At 33.5% G+C, this 21,280-nt stretch overlaps 1 protein-coding gene across 2 annotated transcripts; it reads left to right on the top strand.

Moving 5' to 3' along the window:
* Window positions 1–3,152: 3,152 nt before the first annotated feature.
* On the top strand, window positions 3,153–13,234 carry LOC139865852 (cationic amino acid transporter 6, chloroplastic-like). Of its 2 annotated transcripts, none has more exons than XM_071853957.1 (5): window positions 3,153–3,579; window positions 3,682–3,904; window positions 4,147–4,495; window positions 5,108–5,342; window positions 12,425–13,234. In XM_071853957.1, the coding sequence occupies exons 1-5, from the start codon at window positions 3,198–3,200 to the stop codon at window positions 12,997–12,999; spliced, it is 1,764 nt and encodes a 587-aa protein (XP_071710058.1). In that variant the 5' UTR covers window positions 3,153–3,197; the 3' UTR covers window positions 13,000–13,234. The 2 variants fall into 2 exon arrangements, with proteins under 2 accessions (XP_071710058.1, XP_071710059.1); XM_071853958.1 differs by lacking the exon at window positions 12,425–13,234 and adding an exon at window positions 11,637–11,940 and having other exon boundaries at window positions 3,154–3,579.
* The last annotated feature ends 8,046 nt before the right edge of the window (window positions 13,235–21,280 follow it).

Raw genomic sequence — 21,280 nt, 5'->3', positions numbered from 1 at the left:
CTTCATGTAACTTGAAGTTCTAGTCTTTTGCTTTAAGGATCTTCAAGAACATTAAAGATCCAAGGTTTTTAGCTTAGGATTTCATTATTTTGTTAAAGATCTTAGCTTTTTAGCTTATGGTCTCATTACTTTCATTAGATCTTAGCTTCTAGCTTATGGTCTCATTAATCTTGTAAAGATCCAAGCTTTCTAGCTTAGGGTTTTCTTAATACTTGAGATCTAAGTTATCATTGTAGATCTCACTTACTTTGAACCTTTTTGTGATTGTTGTGATGATAAAGATCAAGTCTTCATCATCTCATATGATGAAGATGCATAAACTTGTGTAAAACGGACAAAGGTTGAAGCTTTATTGGGTTTATGCAATAAAGAGGCAACCTTGATGTTCAAAACTTGTAGAATGTTAGCTTTTACTCTTAGTTGTGTGTTGATGGTTGAAACTTGGTCAAAGTGATGCTAAAACATCAAAGAGTTGTACACTTGAAGCTTACACGCATCAAGGATGACAACCGTGATGAGCATCAAGCACCAAGAAACCCACCGGAGCACTTGTTTGCTCTTTTTGGGGTCTGATCAGATTCCTATAACTTCTGTAAAATTGATTTTCAGATAGTTCATTTCGAGTAGATGACTTTTCGTTTAGGACTCGCCTAAATCCGATATACGGTCTAGGATTTATAGCATTCCGAAAGTCACTACGCCATTATAACGACGTGCTGAAAATTCTGACCTACTCGCGCTTGAACCGTCGCCACGATCAAAGGACATCGAGTTAGGATCTGAAAAGTGGAAAGCTGTTAGAGGACTCACATACGGAGCCTTGGCCACTGACCACACGTCTTTTTGTTTTGTATAGAGGTCGTAGCAGCTGTCCGAAGTCAGCCGTTTGTTTCGATCTCTATTCTTGTTGAAAACTTACTTTATCTTTTACGTATGATGATGATGATGATGATGATGATGACGACGACGACGATACTTAAGACTTAATTTATTCACTCTTAAACTTTTGGGGACAATATACTGACTTAGTGACCTTTGACTTAGGTTGACGTCCTTTCGGACCGACTTACTACCTGCATACTTTTCATATCGACTTTTACTGCACATTCACTGTGAGTTATAGCTTCCCTTTTTACTTTACTATTTTTGGGACTGAGAATACATGAGCTTTTTATGTTTTTACATACTAGACACGAGTACTTAAACTTTATATATGTGTGGGGTGATATAACGGCATAAAGATTCCCCTTCGCACGGTAACGTTTAATCATTGGTTTTTGAACCGGTGAACACGAATATTAGATACGGATCCATAGGGTTTGACATCCCCACTCGGGCTAGTCGCGCTAGCATTTAACAGGTGTTTGATACTTCGAGGGCATACGCACTCGCCAAGTGTACTTTTAGGGGGTATTATTAGTACGTTAAGTTAGTTACCGGGTGCCCACGGATAAGCATATACTTTTCATACTGTTTTGAATACGAAATCTCGTGGTCTACATTACATTACTGAATACAAACAAACTATAGCTCACCAACATTCGTGTTGATTTTTAAGCGTGTATTTCTCAGGTGCTTAGACGTTGTTGTTTCCGCTGTTAGACTTGCTGTCTTGGTGTTTTAGACTTGCTGTTACAGACTCGCTGTGTTAGACTTCCGCTGCATTACTTAGAGATGTCTCAATCATGGAACTTTTATTTTGCATTCGCAACCTTTGTTATTTTGAATAATGGCTTTGTAACGACCTTTGTGTCACGTTATCTTTTGTAAAACGTTACATTTTCATGAATGCAAAACTTGTTTTAAAACAGCATGTAGTATTATACCGTGTAATGGACCTGTTGTTGACGATTCGTACATGATGGTTTTGTACGTGGCGTCAAAGGTTTTTTTGAAAAAAGGAAAAAAAAGGTGAAAACAAAAACAAAAAAGGTGAAAGGACGAAATATATTATATAATATTATTATAGTTATAATAACGGGGAGGCGAGTCGGGTCGGGTGGGGTTAAGGGGGTAGGGTTGGGGGTGTTTTGTATTTTCTCGAGGGTGTGGGGTTTTTTTTAGTAAAATTGGAGAAGGGCCAATTCGTACTTTGGATAATGTTTGGGGTCCTTAGTGTGAGATTGAGATAGTCCAAATAGTAGTATTGAGGAGGGGGCCGATTCGTACATTGGATAAAGTTTGAGGACCTTAGTGTGGGATTGAGATAGTCCACTATTCATTTGGACTATCTCAATTAGATATATAGTATAGTATAATTAGGATTTTCGTTTTCTGTTCAAATAGAAAATGCATTGAGAGAGATTTTTACAAAAAAAGAGGTTTCTTGATAATAAGCTATGAGAGGTTTTTCAAAAAAATTGGTTTATAAAGATAGAAACCGGTTTCTTGTAAAAAGAGGTTTCTATTGTAAAGTATAGAAACCCATTTTTTTACCACCTCGAAAAAGAAAAAGAGAGGTTTTTATTGATTTTTGGAATCGGTTTTCTTATACCTTTTTAAAAAGAGGTTCCTTATAGGGGTGCTTATTCCCTTTTTATAGTAGTGAATTCATCTAATGTAGATCCACGCTTGCCTAATTAGGCACCGCGCGTTACAACCCTTAGAATATCAAAAGTACGATTGCAATTTGCATCCGATTCTTTATTTAGAAAGTTTTTGACTTATCTTCCGATTCATTTCTTAGAACGACCTTGACTTGTTTATAACACGAAACTCACAGGTAACAACACCAATAACATCTTTTCAAGAATCAAACTAACAGTAGTCATTCCGTAGTTGTAAGCTTTTATCACAAGTCTTGAACAATATCAAGAACAATTCGACCGGAACAAGAAATATTTCCTTATATGGAAAAAATTCGTTCAACACATTTTTTTAATAAATAGATTCGTAAAAAAATAATAGAAAAACACATTTATAATATCTCAAATCACAACTAGTTTCTTAGTTGATTCCATGAATGGTAGTGGGATGTTAAATCAACATACCTTTTTTATGATGTAATATGTAGATAATACAATGGTTATCTAAATCTAAATTACAAAACACCCATTAAACTAAAGTTTGGTATGTATTATAGGGACCACACAATATTTCCACAGCCCAACCCACCCATAGCCTCTATGTTATAATCCCTATAAAAGCTCTCCTTTGTGGCCCATAAATTACACACACATTAAGTAGCTCAAAGGGTGATGGACCACAATGGCTCCTCATTTTCAAGCTTCAAATCCTACATCAATGCCCTATCCGAAACCCGGAACCGGCTCATCCATCGAGCCGGTTCAGTCTCCACCACATTCGAAGAAACTAGCCGTATCCGCTCTCGGTCTGGCCCCAATATGAGGGAAAATCTACGTTGGTACGATCTCATATGCTTCGGTATAGGCGGTATGGTTGGTGCAGGTGTTTTTGTCACTAGTGGGACCGCTAGTCACGACAAAGCTGGTCCAGCTGTCATATTATCGTACGCCATTGCCGGGCTAGCCGCACTCCTATCCGCATTTTGTTACACCGAGTTCGCCGTTCACATGCCCGTTGCTGGTGGCGCCTTTAGCTACATCCGTGTCACCTTTGGTTCGTTCACGGTTTTTTTTTTCCACGTCAGCAATTTCACAATATACATTAAATATTGTTATTACTTTCATGATAACTGAATATTAATTTTAAACGTTGTAGGTGAATTTACGGCTTTTTTAGTCGGATCAAATCTAGTAATGGATTATGTTTTATCAAACGCGGCCGCAGCGAGAAGTTTTACGACGTATATCGGAACCGCAATCGGAGTTTCAGCTGAATCCAAATGGAGATTAACCGTTTCTTTTCTTCCTAACGGTTTTAACCAACTCGACATCATTGCGGTCCTCATTATTTTGATTCTCACTCTCGTTATCTGTTACAGGTAATTAATTAGGGTAGTGATATATCATCCTTTTTACTACATCCATCATAAAGTATACATTAAAAAAAATATTGTACTGTATAATCTATTAATGCTATGCACAATTGTGATGAATGTAGTAAAAAACAATTTTGGATATATCATTACCCAATTAATTAACAAACTTTTATTCTTTAATATAAAACAATACTTTTTACAAGATTATAATTATAATACTTTTTTTTTTAAATGATATGATACAGTACACGGGAAAGTTCAGTACTGAACATGGTGTTGACAGGTGTTCATATTTTATTTATAATATTTGTGATAGTAATGGGATTTTGGAAAGGTGATGTTAAGAATTTTACGGAAGCATCGGATCCGAATAAACCGGGTGGGTTTTTTCCGTTTGGAGCACCGGGGGTATTTAATGGAGCTGCGTTGGTTTATGTGAGTTATATTGGATACGACGCCGTTTCGACTTTGGCTGAAGAAGTTAAAAACCCGGTTACGGATATACCAATTGGGGTTTCGGGTTCGGTTATTCTTGTTACCATTTTATACTGTTTGATGGCTGCTTCAATGTCCATGCTTCTTCCATATGATCTGGTATGTATTTTATTATTTTCAATATAAGTATTAAATATAAATAATATAATATATATATTAAAATTAAATATATGATATATGATATAAAGTAAACGAGTAAATAATCAAATATTTGACAAAGAAAAATGTGAAATTGACGGAAATACCCTTCTATGTTTTGTGGATGATGTTTACTTTTTATCTCTTTGCATGATAAATCTAGCAATTTAGCAATTTTGTCATGGAACTTAATAATCTACTGTATTTGATAAGGCAAGTGGATGGTCATAACTACTGTACTTATAAGCCAAATATATGTAGATAAGGTCATTTGTGAGCATGGTTTTTGAGATGGACTTTTTGGTCTAGCTTAAGGCTAAAAGCACAATTGTCTTGTCTCAATCGATTTTTTGTAACGTAGGCCATATGTCTATTTTAATTAAATCTAATTAAGTTGTACATTTTGAAATACTATTGTTGGTACCTTTTATAGGTGAACCTTTTTTGGATATTAAAAATCTTTTGTAATCTTGTTTCACTTAGTTATTCTGGTATGATAAAAGTCAGATTGTCGATTCTAGAACACAATAATACGGAGTAGAAGTTTTATACATATCTCTCTATCTCATGCAGATAAATCCAGAATCACCATTTACAGGCGCGTTCATGGAAAAATCTAATGCATTTAGTTGGGTAACTAATGTGATAGGAGTTGGGGCTAGTTTTGGAATACTAACGTCATTGTTGGTGGCAATGTTGGGTCAAGCTCGATATATTTGTGTAATCGGAAGGTCTGGTGTGGTACCACTGTGGTTCGCCAAAGTTCATTCAAAGACATCTACGCCCGTAAATGCTTCAGTATTTTTAGGTAAAATTTTCATTCTATGAAATATATTAACCGACTTATCTAAGTGTCTAATGTTTCAAAGTGTATAATAAATTTATTTAATAGTGTGTGAGATATACTTATCTCGTTTATGTTATGTATCGAACCTATGAATTCCATCTATTGAACATACACATTCTATTGTATGTTTGAAGAAACGTACAACAAATCGACAAATAAATAATGAGAAATTGTGATGTGGTCCAGCGGTTGGTGTCATGCCTCCTTTAGGGGAGGTCAGGAGTTCGACAGCCGTTGGCGACATATTAAAAACACAATTTCATCCCTGCCATGAAGTATTCACCCATGGCACCTTTCCCATATCGTTGGGGGTGGGGGGTAAAAGGGAGGGGGGTTTTACTTGGCCGTCCCTTGGATCGGTATCAAGGTTTACTCCCGGGCAGCGATGGGGGCGGTGTTTATCGCTGCATCGGCATAGTCGAAACGGGAGATGATCGCAACGGGTGGTTAAAGTCCCCCTCGGGTGATCCCAATCGCTGTTAAAATAAATAAATAAATAAATAATGATAGTCTATATATATAGGTTCAATGTAAACAGTATATAAGTTGCAAAGTAAACTCTTGCAGCGAAAATGTATTACAAATTTAAATAACGAACCTTAATCTAGTAACATTAACATTCTTGAGAATTTCATTACTTGGCTTTTATGTTCATTATTTTATATCTAAAAAGATTGAATTTGTAATTTAGAGTGGTTAGATTTGTTACGTAGTTGATTAACTAAAACCATCATCTAGATTTAAAAAATGAATATGACAACGTATTTTGCAAAAATAAAATCCATGAGTATATATTAAAATAATTAATAACTTGCTAGAATAGAAGTTTAGTAAACAAAATATGAACAAAGAATGTACAAACTTGAAGTGTATTGTAAATGGTTTTCTTTATTTTCAAATGTTACATACTACCTCTTTAAATACAAGAGAAATATTAAATGCATAATAAATGCAAACCAACTATACCTAAGAAACATTAAATGCTAGATATAAAAGAGATATTCTATAATTTCTATATTAAATGCAAGATATCTTAGAGATATGCAAAATCTCTATATTAAATGCAAGATATCTTAGAGATATGCAAAAATCTCTACAAGATATATCTTGTGACAATAGAATCCATTTAATTAGAATGCACTAATATTTTAACACTCCCCCTTAGTGCAAACTCTCGATCAATAATTCCCAACCCAACGTTTCTCGAAATTCCATAAACTTGGTTTTCATTAGAGCTTTAGTAAAGATGTCGGCTACTTGAGCATTTGCCCTTACGTTTGCTAGCTCGATTTCTCCGCTAAGAACCTTTTCACGAATAAAATGATATCTCATTTCTATATGCTTAGCACGGGCATGAAACACGGGATTCGAAGCAAGCTTGATTGCACTTTCGTTGTCACATTTCAATTTGACAACATAATCTACTTTTTCAAGTATGTCACCAATCAATCTTCTTAACCAAATACATTCTTGAGCCGCCATTGTTGCAGCTATGTATTCTGCTTTCGTGCTAGACAAAGCAACAACATCTTGCTTCTTGCTACACCATGAAATAACCGCGGAACCCATGTTAAAACAGTAACCCGAAGTTGAATGGCGATCATTTGCGTCTCCTATCCAATCTGCATCCACGAAACCATTTAACAAAACATCATCACACTTCTTGTACCACAAACCGTGACCCATTGATCCTTTCACATAACGAAGGATCCTTTTTGCTGCATCAAGATGAACATTAGTTGGACATTGCATAAATTGAGAAACAATGCCAACCGAGTAAGAAATTTCCGGCCTTGTGATGGTTAGATAGATCAAACTCCCAACCATTTGTCGGAACAACTTCACATCCTTGAGCTCTTTTCCTTGATCTTTCTTCATTTTGAGGTTTGGTTCCATTGGAGTAGTCATAGGCTTTGACTCCCCCATGTTGAAACGTTCCAAGAGACTTCTTGCATAACCCCTTTGAGAGATAAAGTACCCGTTTTCTAATTTATCGACTTCCAAGCCAAGAAAACATCCAATCTCCCTCAGATTCTTCATTTCAAAACGAACCGAAAGATCATCACTTAAACGAGAGATTTCTGACTCGTTTCCTCCGGTGATAATCATGTCATCAACATATAATAATACCAAAACATGAAAACCTGGTTCTTTCTTTACAAACAAACTAGAATCCGCATCAGAAATCTTAAAACCACAAAAGACAAGGTATTGTGCAACCTTACCGTACCAAGCTCTCGGAGCTTGTTTCAAGCCATAAAGAGCTTTCTTCAACCGGCACACATATTCTGGAAATTGATTTGAAATGAACCCAATAGGTTGTTCCATGAACACCTCACGATCAAACTCTCCATATAGAAAAGCATTCTTCACATCAAGTTGCCACAATTTCCACCCTTTGTAAGCCGCAAATGAGATTATTGTTCTCACCATTACCATTTTAGCCACGGGGCTAAAAGTTTCCTCATAATCAAGCCCATAACTTTGACAAAAGCCACGAGCCACCAACCGAGCCTTGAACCTATTAATGGTTCCATCCGAGTTCTTCTTCAAATGGCAGACCCATTTGCAAGTAACTGATTTACATGCTTCCGGTTTCTTGATAAGCTCCCAAGTTTCATTCTTTTCCAATGCATCAATCTCCTCTTGCATTGCTTTTCTCCAATCCGGAGAATCTTTAGCTTCTTCATAACATGTTGGTTCTTCAGTTAAGCCCCCTGAAAAGAAACAAGTTGTGACTGTGTTCACCTCATAGTCACTTAGATGTTTTGGTTGTCTTTTTTCTCTTTTTGACCTTCTAACTTGAGTTGGTACTTCTTCAATAGGCGTCTCTTCTTGATTTTGAGAAACACCATCATTCTCACTTTCTTCTTGAGTGTCGAAAATAGGAAACATAAATTTGTAATCTCTATTTTTTTCACCATTTTTGCTTGATTCAGAAAATTGAGAAAATAATTCTTCAAATACCACATCTCTTAAAGTGGTAAACTTCTTTGTTTCTTGATCCATACACCTCCAACCTTTCCTGTGAGAATCATAACCAACAAAAATACACTTTCGAGCTTTTGGATCAAGTTTGGTTCGGTTAGATTTTGGAACATGAACATAACAAATAGAACCAAACACCCTAAAATAGCTTACATTAGGCTTTTCACCATAAGCTAGCTCAAAAGATGATTTTTTTGTACCTGGCCAAGATGGTAACCTATTAGACACATGACAAGCACATTGAAGTGCTTTCGCCCATAGCTCCCTAGGCAACCCTTTGTCATGTAACCAAGATAAGCATATTGAAACAAGGTAAGCAATTTTTCTTTCTGAAACCCCATTTTGTTGTGGAGTATCCGGACAAGTTATTTGGCGAGAAATACCATTTGTTTTACAATAAGTAAAGAAATCATGTGACATGAATTCTCCACCATTATCACTCCTAAGAGCTTTTACCTTTCTCCCAAATTCTGATTCTACCGCTTCTTTGAATTCTATGAACTTTGATAAGGCTTCGCTTTTCTCCTTTAGGAATTTCACCCAAGTAAACCGAGAATAGTCATCAATTAACACCATGACATAGCAATGACCGCTATAACTTGGTGTTTTTGTTGGCCCCATCAAGTCCGTATGAATCAAGTCAAGCAAACCTTGTTTTCGATTTGTTGACTTCTTATATGGAAGTCGGTGTGACTTTCCATATTGACATCCTTGGCATATTACTTCCTCACGAACATTCTTTAATTGAGGAATTCCATCAACTAGTTTATGTGAGAATATCTTTTGCAACATTTGATATCCCACATGTCCTAGTCTAGCATGCCAAATAGCTCCGTTGTCGGTTTGACTTGTTTTCTTCACATAAGCCTCACCTGCGGACAACACAAACAAAAAAAGAACATCACCCACAATCTCCTTGACATTCTCAAGGACTTTCACATCCATTGGACCAAAAAGAACATATTTTCTAGATTCGGTAATTTGAGGTACCGAAACTAGATTCTTGGTCAATTTAGGAACAAGATAAACATCTTCCAAAGTAAAAGTATTATTATTAACATCAATAATAGCATTTCCTTCCTTTTTAACCGGATGAGTTGAGTTGTCGGCCGTGATTATAACTCAATTTTGATTGTAATCTCTAACGTCATGAAGAAGAGTTCCATCACCGGTCACATGATGAGAGCAACCCGAATCAATAATCCATTGATTCTTCTTAACAATCGTATCAACGGTAAAACATTGCTCCCATTTGACTTCATCATCGTTGCTTGAACAAGCCACGTTTGCTTTTGTGACTTTAGAACGACAATATTTCTTGATGTGACCAACCTTCCCGCACTTGTAACATGTGGGAGGTTTCTTTTCATAGTTACTTTTGTAACTAGTTTGCTCTTCTTCTTTTTCTTTGCTAGAATAACCTTTCTTGAAGTTCTTCCCTTTTGAAAACAATACCGCATCATTTTCAAATCCTTTAGCCATTTGCTTGGCCAAAGCTTCTTGATTAGAGAGCAAATTCTCTAATTCTTCAACCGAAGGTTGAGTAGACCACCCTTGTATAGAGGTTATGAATGGAACATACTCTTTCTTCAAACCACGAATTAAATATCTTCGCAACCGAGATTCACTAATTTTCTCGTTTGTATCAATCTCTGAAATTTCAGAACAAAGAGTTTTCACCCGTAAGAAATATTCAGAAACTGACATACCTTTTTGTCTTGAGATTGCTAACTCTTTTTCCAGGAATTGCAACCGTGCGGTATTCTTCTTGGTAAAGAGTTTCTCAAGAGTATCCCAAACCTCCTTTGGCGAGTTAAGATCACGAACGTGTTCTATGAACTCTTTGCTAATTGATGTCCTCAACGCAAAGAGAGCATTCCCACACTTAATCTTCCATTTTCTTCGTGACTCGCCTTGCTCAAGAGTTTCTACGGGAATTATGGCATCGCTTCCGGCCACAAGTTCCCATAGTTCTTGACCTTGGAGATAAGCTTCCATACACATTTTCCAATACTTGTAGTTGTTGCCTACAAGTCTTTCCATACCATTGAACATACCTCCATTGTTTACATTTGAGACTTTCATTTATGATTAGCAAGAAACTAGTTTACACTTTGAGTAATTGCACACAAAGTTTAACTTAGGACTAAACTTATAATCAAGTTTATAACCAAACTCTGATACCATAAAATAATTAATAACTTGCTAGAATAGAAGTTTAATAAACAAAATATGAACAAAGAATGTACAAACTTGAAGTGTATTGTAAATAGTTTTTCTTATTTTTAAATGTTACATACTACCTCTTTAAATACAAGAGAAATATTAAATGCATAATAAATGCAAACTAACTATACCTAAGAAACATTAAATGCTTAGATATAAAAGAGATATCCTATAATCTCTATATTAAATGCAAGATATCTTAGAGATATGCAAAATCTCTATATTAAATGCAAGATATTTTAGAGATATGCAAAAATCTCTACAAGATATATCTTGTGACAATAGAATTCATTTAATTAGATTGCACTAATATTTTAACATATATTATATATATAAAATAAATTTGGTACTCAACAAAATTAATAATTTTATAAAGTTAGCCCGTACGTATGGGAAATTGGTCCCATATGAACCGTTTCGGTTGTGGAGCATATGGTCTTGTTCATATTTGAGTTTTATGAGTATTGTGACATATAATAATCATCACCTTGAAACTTTGTGTATTTATTGATCCGTCATAAATAATTTATTATTTTTTGTATTTAAAAAGTACATTAAAGGTATTATCTTTGCACTTTCATAACAATAAAACAAAGGCTATGCACTATACAGTGTTACATTATTACCTTAAAAGTAGTCAGAAAATGCACAAAACAACATGTCACTCCCCTTCCCAAAATTTAACTAATTGTCGGTGCACCCTCCCAACTTAGAAAATATGAACAAATTGATAAAATATGTAATTTTCGATACGCAATGACAAAATATTTTTATTTAGATATAGTCGGTTCAATCAGATTATTTTATAATCACCTTTACTTTTTCTTTGATCACAATAAAATATGTGGTTAGTAAGATTTAAACTTAAAACTTTTTATGAGGATATCACTCACCCATCTCTAGACTATATTGTAATGGTTATAGTAAATACAAAGAAATATTATCAAAATTAACTAAAAAAAATTGTAAGTATAAATGTTGAGGAAATTAGATTCCTGTTTATGATGGTGACAAACTATATATGTATGTTACTTTTGTTAGTAATTAGCAAATGGGAGATAAGCATCTTGAAAAGGGAAATAAATATTTGATTGGAGGAATAGTCGTTACTCAAGCATATGCTCTAAGTCCAGTCTCATGAAGACTTGTTTTTCTTCTCAAGAATCATGTTCTAAAGTTGTATCCATTTGAAAATACGAGCCCCATAAATAAATCCTATCCTATCATATCTTCATCACGTGGGTCTTGTGAATTCTCTCTTTTACAACCACTAAATCATGCTTGAAACCAAATATTTTTAATGATCTCATATGTTTGACTTTGACTCTTCCCTTATCATGAAGTCTTGTTATTAAACAATTTTCTTTTAATGGTTTTTCATCTACTTGACCTAAATTGATATGATGTGTTGTTATATAATCTTAAGGAAACTTTAATTGTAGTGATTCGTGTGTGTGTTCAATGTATGCGTGTATGTTTTAATAAGTGGGTTTTAATGTCATATTATATAATCTTATGAGTTATACAGTACCCTAAAATCAATTGATACTAGAGTAAAGTTCTTCTAAATTTATATACATACATATTCTATCAGTTTTCGATATAGGACTACTTTGCATTTCCTTAACCGACTATCTCAAGCATAGAGTTTTATAGTAACTGGTGTCACAATTAATAAATTGTCGATATCGATTGTCACGATAATGAGTGACCTAAGTGTATTATTTGTATTATTATGACTAGTATTGTTATTATAGATTTCCCTTGTTACTAGCATTATAGCAAGTTATCTCATTTTCTGACATTTGTTGCATTTTGATACTCATTAGGAATTTTCACAGCGGCAATAGCTCTTTTCACGGATCTACATGTCCTCTTGAACCTAGTTTCCATCGGCACACTCTTCGTGTTCTTTATGGTCTCCAATGCTGTCATTTACAGGCGTTACGTCTCAGTTGAGACCCCGAGCTCGTGGCCTACATTGTCGTTCCTCTTAAGCTTTTCGTTCACTTGCATCATGTTCACCCTACTATGGTGGCTAGCACCACCAGGGAAACCTAAAGGTTTCATGCTTGGTGCATGCTCTATAGTCGCTCCGGGTTTAGTTCAACTCTTTAATTGCATGGTCCCACAAGCAAGGAAACCCGACTTTTGGGGGGTCCCACTTATGCCTTGGATACCATGCGTTTCGATCTTTCTCAATATATTCTTACTGGGAAATATTGACTCGCCTTCTTATGTTCGGTTTGGATTCTTTTCGGCTATTGTAGTGCTAATATACCTACTATATAGTGTTCATGCTAGCTTTGATGGTGAAAAAGAAGGGAATATTTGTGAAAAGAATGTTGAAATGGTGAAGGAATCAATTGACATAGAAGACCTTACTCTTAAAATGCAAAGCTGACCGTTGACTTTTTTCTTTTTGATAAATGTTGATAGAGATATGAAGGGTAAGAACAGAATTAAATTTTGGTCGCCAAGTTGTATAGTGGGTGGTTGGTTTTGATCCTTTATGTATCTAGGGTGTGATCCATCAACTTTTGAAGATGGTTCACTTGACAAAAAGGGGGACTATTTGTTGTATTGATTTTGGTCAAACATTTGCAACCCTTCAAAGTCAACTCTGTTTATTGTCTCATTATATATTATATACCTATATCTAAAAGGCAAAGGCGAAATGAATATTACTATTCCTTTTCACACTTTTCACAAACTTAACCCCCTAATTTTTATTAACATACAAATCATACCCCCACTTTATACGTATATTTTTCCCTAAATTTCACAAACTTAACCCCCTAACTTTTATTAAAATACAAATCGAACCCCCACTTTACTAACTTTCTTTTTTACTAACATTCAATTTTCACAAACTTAACCCCCTAACTTTTATTAAAATACAAATCGAACTCCCACTTTATACGTATATTTTTTTCAAATTTCACAAACTTAACCCCCTAACTTTTATTAAAATACAAATCGAACCCCCACTTTACTAACTTTTTTTTTTTAAAAAATAAAACCCGAACGCTAAAAGAAGCAACTTTCACAAAAGGAACAACCCTTCAATGTTAGATGTCGAAAACAATTCTTTTTTACAAAATAGATTAAGACTTTTTTTTTAACTTGCATTCAAAACGGAGCCCCCGGCGCGAAGCGAGAGCTCCACAACTAGTTTTAACTATAAGACACTGATTCAGTTCTTAAGAACTGGAGAAATTAATTAAGTGAAATCGAGTCTACGTTCAATGTGATTTGTAACCTCTTGAAAGCCCATCTCTTGTAACTTTGTAAGCCAAGTATGTACGAGTATTTATTTAAGGTATTAGACACCTAATATTAATTATCAGGTTGATTTGATATATAAGCGTCGTGTTAGCACTTTTAACTAAAGATTAAACATTATTATCAAGACAATAAATAACTAGACTTTTCTAAGATTCACTATCATTTGATCTAAATTTCAAAGTTCACTAATCATTTACTCTAAATAAATAACAATTAACTTCTCAAAAAAAATATTTTCATTAAATAATAAAAATACGTTAAATAATAATAGATATAATATTACATTACATTACACATAGTAAAATTTAAAAGACGACTATATTGTTCATTAGAGAGAAGGAAATGTTGACATTTCAAATGTGTTTGATGATATCATTTTGAGTTGATTATGCATCTTGCAGTCTCATAATTCTTTATTCATATGGGTTTCACTTCAACCCTTTACAGTCACGTTTACCACAGATCATGTATCGGGTCTGAGGGAACCTTCTTCAAGTTCAAATCGGTACAATAGTGTTTTTGATAAATTTAACTAAAATGCAAAGGTAAAAGCAAATGAGAATACGACGATATATCTTAACTAAATAACGACTTGCGCATCAGAAAGTATCTACGAAAGTAATCTTCCGGTAAATTTTGGTGAAAAGAAAAAGCAATCATTCCACAAATGTTCTTTAATGACCCGTCCTAATCCATCTGGACGAATACATTACATTTAGTTACATCGCGAGGTACTTGACCTCTATATGATACATTTTACAAACATTGCATTCGTTTTTGAAATACAAACTTTCTTTACATCGAAAGTTGACGGCATGCATACCATTTCATAATACATCCAACTATAATTGACTTAATAATAATCTTGATGAACTCAACGACTCGAATGCAACGTCTTTTGAAATATGTCATGAATGACTCCAAGTAATATCCTTAAAATGAGCTAATGCACAGCGGAAGATTTCTTTAATACCTGAGAATAAACATGCTTTAAAGTGTCAACCAAAATGTTGGTGAGTTCATTAGTTTATCGTAATCAATCATTTCCATAATTTTAATAGACCACAAGATTTTCTTTATTCAATAATCATACACTCGCAAGTGTTTAAAAAATCATTCATATGGATTGAACACCTGGTAACCGACATTAACATAATGCATATAGAATATCCCCAAAACAGAAACTCATCTGTATAATATAAACTCGAAGTACTAAAGCATACCATTTTCCAGTATGGGGGGTGTTAGTGCCCGTAGATCTACCTTTAGGATTCGCATCAATTAGGGTGTCTGTTCCCTAATTCTTAGGCTACCAAGCTAAAAGGGGTGATATTCGATTCGATAATCCAACCATAGAATGTAGTTTCGATTACTTGTGTCTATTTCGTAAAGCATTTATAAAAACAACGCATGTATTCTCAGTCCCAAAAATATATATTGCAAAAGCATTTAAAAAGGGAGCAAATGAAATTCACAATACGATATTTTGTAGTAAAAATATGTATACGACGGCACTGAACAAGTGCAAGGTTGGTCTCGCATTCACGAACCTATATCAATTACATATCTATTAACATATATAATTGAAATCGAACAATTTATATATATTATTATTAATTGTTATTTTAGTAACTTATGTGTTTCATTAATAACTTAATTAACTCTATTTATTTTATATACTTTTATATAAATAATTAGTATTTATTATAAAAATATCATTGTAGTTATGTTATATGTAATATATTTTTCTTATATAATATTTATTTAGTAAGTTAATAATAATAATATTAATAGTGATAATGAAAATAATAATTTTGATAATAATAGTAGCCATTTTGTTTGTAGTAATATTACTATAATAATAATAATAATATTAATGATAATAATAATGATAATGATAATAAAAATAATGTAAATAAAATTATATGAAAATTATGTTAATGAAAATAATAATAATGATAGTAATAATTTTAATTAATAATAATAATAATAATAATAATAATAATAATAATAATAATAATAATAATAATAATAATAATAATAATAATATAATAGAATTCTACCTTAAAAATCTCCAAAAAAATAAACTGTCTCAGCCGGGGTTCGAACCCGCGACCTCTCGCTAACTCGCAAACAACCTCAACCATGGCTCTGCAGCTTCTTTTCTGTTTTATTCTCATACTAAAAATATATAACACATCATTTTCTGTTTCCTAATTCTTCTTCTTCTTTAAAAAAATAAATTGAACAAAGAACCCCCATCAATTAATCGACACTTTCATCATTCTTAAACATCATCAATCATCATCATTCAATTCATGATTACATCATACGATCATCAACATCTCCGTTTTCCTTCATCACTTTTATGATTATTTCGATTATTATCAACATCATTAATTTAATCGTGTATCATCATTTATCGTTGCTGTTCAGGAACCGAAACAGAAGAGAAAACAGGAAAAATGGTTACAGTAGCAGTAGCGAAAAGGATTTGATGGTGATAAAAGTGGTGGGTTTAATGTTGATGGTTATGGGTGGCATGGTGGGTTTGTGGGTGACGGTTTAAGGTGACCAACAGCAATAGCATTTTAGTTTGACAGTAGCGTAGTAGTCGAGCATATTAGCAGCAAAATAGGTGTGTCTGACTTCGGTTTAGTAACATAAATAAAAACGAAAACCGTAGCAGCAGCCCTGTAGGTTGTTCCGACGGTTTAGGGTGGCGAATGGTGTGGTTTACGGTGGTAGAAGGTGATCAAAAGTGGAAGTGGGTTTGTTGATCACAAAGGGAGGGAAGTGGAGAGAGAGAAGACGGTTTATACGGTGGTTGAGGGTGGAGGATGATACTTGTAGTGACTCGAACTTTTCCATGTTTATATATATTAATTGAGATTGATATTTACATGATTAAATGTTTCCAACATGTTAAGCAATCAAACTTGTTAAGACTTGATTAATTGAAATATGTTTCATATAGACAATTGACCACCCAAGTTGACCGGTGATTCACGAACGTTAAAACTTGTAAAAACTATACGATGACATATATATGGTTATATATATAGTTAACATGTTTTTATTATAAGTATGTATCTCATTAGGTATTTTAACAATGAGTTATATACATAAAAATGAGACTATTAATTTAAGAAACTCGAAAACGATATATATAACGATTATCGTTATAACAACGTCTTACTAGGTACATATGAATCACATTAAGATATTGATACACTAGTTTAATTATGTTAAATGATAAGTAAATATATTATTAAGTGTATTAACAATGAAATACATATGTAAAAATAAGACTACTAACTTAATGATTTCGAAGCGAGACATATATGTAACGATTATCGTTGTAACGACATTTAACTGTATATACATCATACTAAGATATATTATATATCATAATATCATGATAATATAATAATTTAACATCTCATTTGTTATAATAAATAATGGGTTAACAACATTCAACAAGATCGTTAACCTAAAGGTTTCAAAACAACATTTACATGTAACGACTAACGATGACTTAACGACTCAGTTAAAATGTATATACATGTAGTGTTTTAATATGTATTGATACACTTTTGAAAGCCTTCAAGACACTTATCAAAATACTTCTACTTAACAAAAATGCTTACAATTACATCCTCGTTCAGTTTCATCAACAATTCTACTCGTATGCACCCGTATTCGTACTCGTACAATACATAGCTTTTAGATGTATGTACTATTGGTATATACACTCCAATGATCAGCTCTTAGCAGCCCATGTGAGTCACCTAACACATGTGGGAACCATCAATTGGCAACTAGCATGAAATATCTCATAAAATTACAAAAATATGAGTAATCATTCAAGACTTATTTACATGAAAACAAAATTACATATCCTTTATATCTAATCCATACACCAACGACCAAAAACACCTACAAACACTTTCATTCTTCAATTTTCTTCATCTAATTGATCTCTCTCAAGTTCTATCTTCAAGTTCTAAGTGTTCTTCATATATTTTACAAATTCTAGTTACATAAAATCAAGAATACTTTCAAGTTTGCTAGCTCACTTCCAATCTTGTAAGGTGATCATCCAACCTCAAGAAATCTTTGTTTCTTACAGTAGGTTATCATTCTAGTACAAGGTAATAATCATATTCAAACTTTGGTTCAATTTCTATAACTATAATAATCTTATTTCAAGTGATGATCTTACTTGAACTTGTTTTCGTGTCATGATTCTGCTTCAAGAACTTCGAGCCATCCAAGGATCCGTTGAAGCTAGATCCATTTTTCTCTTTTCCAGTAGGTTTATCCAAGGAACTTAAGGTATTAATGATGTTCATAACATCATTCGATTCATACATATAAAGCTATCTTATTCGAAGGTTTAAACTTGTAATCACTAGAACATAATTTAGTTAATTCTAAACTTGTTCGCAAACAAAAGTTAATCCTTCTAACTTGACTTTTAAAATCAACTAAACACATGTTCTATATCTATATGATATGCTAACTTAATGATTTAAAACCTGGAAACACGAAAAACACCGTAAAACCGGATTTACGCCGTCGTAGTAACACCGCGGGCTGTTTTGGGTTAGTTAATTAAAAACTATGATAAACTTTGATTTAAAAGTTGTTATTCTGAGAAAATGATTTTTATTATGAACATGAAACTATATCCAAAAATTATGGTTAAACTCAAAGTGGAAGTATGTTTTCTAAAATGGTCATCTAGACGTCGTTCTTTCGACTGAAATGACTACCTTTACAAAAAACGACTTGTAACTTATTTTTATGACTATAAACCTATACTTTTTCTGTTTAGATTCATAAAATATAGTTCAATATGAAACCATAGCAATTTGATTCACTCAAAACGGATTTAAAATGAAGAAGTTATGGGTAAAACAAGATTGGATAATTTTTCTCATTTTAGCTACGTGAAAATTGGTAACAAATCTATTCCAACCATAACTTAATCAACTTGTATTGTATATTATGTAATCTTGAGATACCATAGACACGTATACAATGTTTTGACCTATCATGTCGACACATCTATATATATTTCGGAACAACCATAGACACTCTATATGTGAATGTTGGAGTTAGCTATACATGGTTGAGGTTGATTCCAAAATATATATAGTTTGAGTTTGTGATCAATACTGAGATACGTATACACTGGGTCGTGGATTGATTCAAGATAATATTTATCGATTTATTTCTGTACATCTAATTGTGGACAACTAGTTGTAGGTTACTAACGAGGACAGCTGACTTAATAAACTTAAAACATCAAAATATATTAAAAGTGTTGTAAATATATTTTGAACATACTTTGATATATATGTATATATTGTTATAGGTTCGTGAATCAACCAGTGGCCAAGTCTTACTTCCCGACGAAGTAAAAATCTGTGAAAGTGAGTTATAGTCCCACTTTTAAAATCTAATATTTTTGGGATGAGAATACATGCAGGTTTTATAAATGATTTACAAAATAGACACAAGTACGTGAAACTACATTCTATGGTTGAATTATCAAAATCGAATATGCCCCTTTTTATTAAGTCTGGTAATCTAAGAATTAGGGAACAGACACCCTAATTGACGCGAATCCTAAAGATAGATCTATCGGGCCCAACAAGCCCCATCCAAAGTACCGGATGCTTTAGTACTTCGAAATTTATATCATATCCGAAGGGTGTCCCGGAATGATGGGGATATTCTTATATATGCATCTTGTTAATGTCGGTTACCAGGTGTTCACCATATGAATGACTTTTATCTCTATGTATGGGATGTGTATTGAAATATGAAATCTTGTGGTCTATTATTATGATTTGATATATATAGGTTAAACCTATAACTCACCAACATTTTTGTTGACGTTTTAAGCATGTTTATTCTCAGGTGATTATTAAGAGCTTCCGCTGTCGCATACTTAAATAAGGACGAGATTTGGAGTCCATGTTTGTATGATATTGTGTAAAAACTGCATTCAAGAAACTTATTTTGTTGTAACATATTTGTATTGTAAACCATTATGTAATGGTCGTGTGTAAACAGGATATTTTAGATTATCATTATTTGATAATCTACGTAAAGCTTTTTAAACCTTTATTGATGAAATAAAGGTTATGGTTTGTTTTAAAATGAATGCAGTCTTTGAAAAACGTCTCATATAGAGGTCAAAACCTCGCAACGAAATCAATTAATATGGAACGTTTTTAATCAATAAGAACGGGACATTTCAGTTGGTATCCGAGCGTTGGTCTTAGAGAACCAGAATTTTGCATTAGTGTGTCTTATCGAGTTTGTTAGGATGCATTAGTGAGTCTGGACTTCGACCGTGTTTACTTGAAAAATGATTGCTTAACAAATTTTGTTGGAAACTATATATTTTTAACATGTGAATATTATGTGATATATTAATCTCTTAACTCGTTTGATATTATGTGATAGATGTCTACCTCTAGAACAAGTCCCATTGACTCACCTAATAATAATGAAGAGTCAAATGTAAATTGGAATGATTCGTGGACTGATTCACAAGTTCCCGAAGAGGAACCGGAAGAAGAGTCGGAACCGGAAGAAGAATCGGAACCGGAAGAAGAATCGGAACCGGATGAAGAAATAGAACCGGTGGGGGAAATAATAAAACGGTTAAGTAAAAGAAAATCCTCAACCAACCGACCGAGGTTAATTATGGTCAATGGTGTTTCCGCCAAGGAAGCAAAATATTGGGAGGATTACAAATTCTCCGATGAATCGGATTCCGACGAGAATTCCGATGATGTTATAGAAATTACCCCAACTGAATTTAAAAAGGCAAAAGAAAATAATAAGGGAAAGGGCATAAAAATAGAGAAATCTAATTTCAATCCCGATGAACTTTATATGTATCGTCAACCCCCGAAGTCCTTAAGTTGTAACAATGACCCGGGAACCTCTAAACCACCAGGTTTTTCTAAACCAATGTGGACAACGACGGCTCGTATTAGGGGAACATCATATATCCCTAGAAACTTGGCAAAACGAACCAAAACCGAACAAGAAGAAACGAGCGAGTCGGAATAAGATAGTTGTATTCGTGTGGTGTAATATATGTAATATAATGTGCTTATGCTTTATGATATATGTAAAAATTGCTTGTATTAATAAGTATTTTTTTATGAATCTAACTCTTGTCTATTTTACAGTTTAAAAACACAAAATGGATAGACAACCCAATATTTTAAGAGACCTACCCGGAGACATGATTGATGAAATCTTGTCTAGAGTCGGTCAGAATTCCTCGGCACAACTATTTAAGGCGAGATCAGTTTGTAAGACATTCGAAGAACGTTCCAAGAATGTCTTGGTTTATAAGAGACTTT

The sequence above is a fragment of the Rutidosis leptorrhynchoides genome, chromosome 9 (genome assembly GCF_046630445.1).
Source record: "Rutidosis leptorrhynchoides isolate AG116_Rl617_1_P2 chromosome 9, CSIRO_AGI_Rlap_v1, whole genome shotgun sequence".
Classification (NCBI taxonomy): Eukaryota; Viridiplantae; Streptophyta; class Magnoliopsida; order Asterales; family Asteraceae; genus Rutidosis; species Rutidosis leptorrhynchoides.
This window is presented reverse-complemented; position numbering and strand designations above follow the sequence as displayed.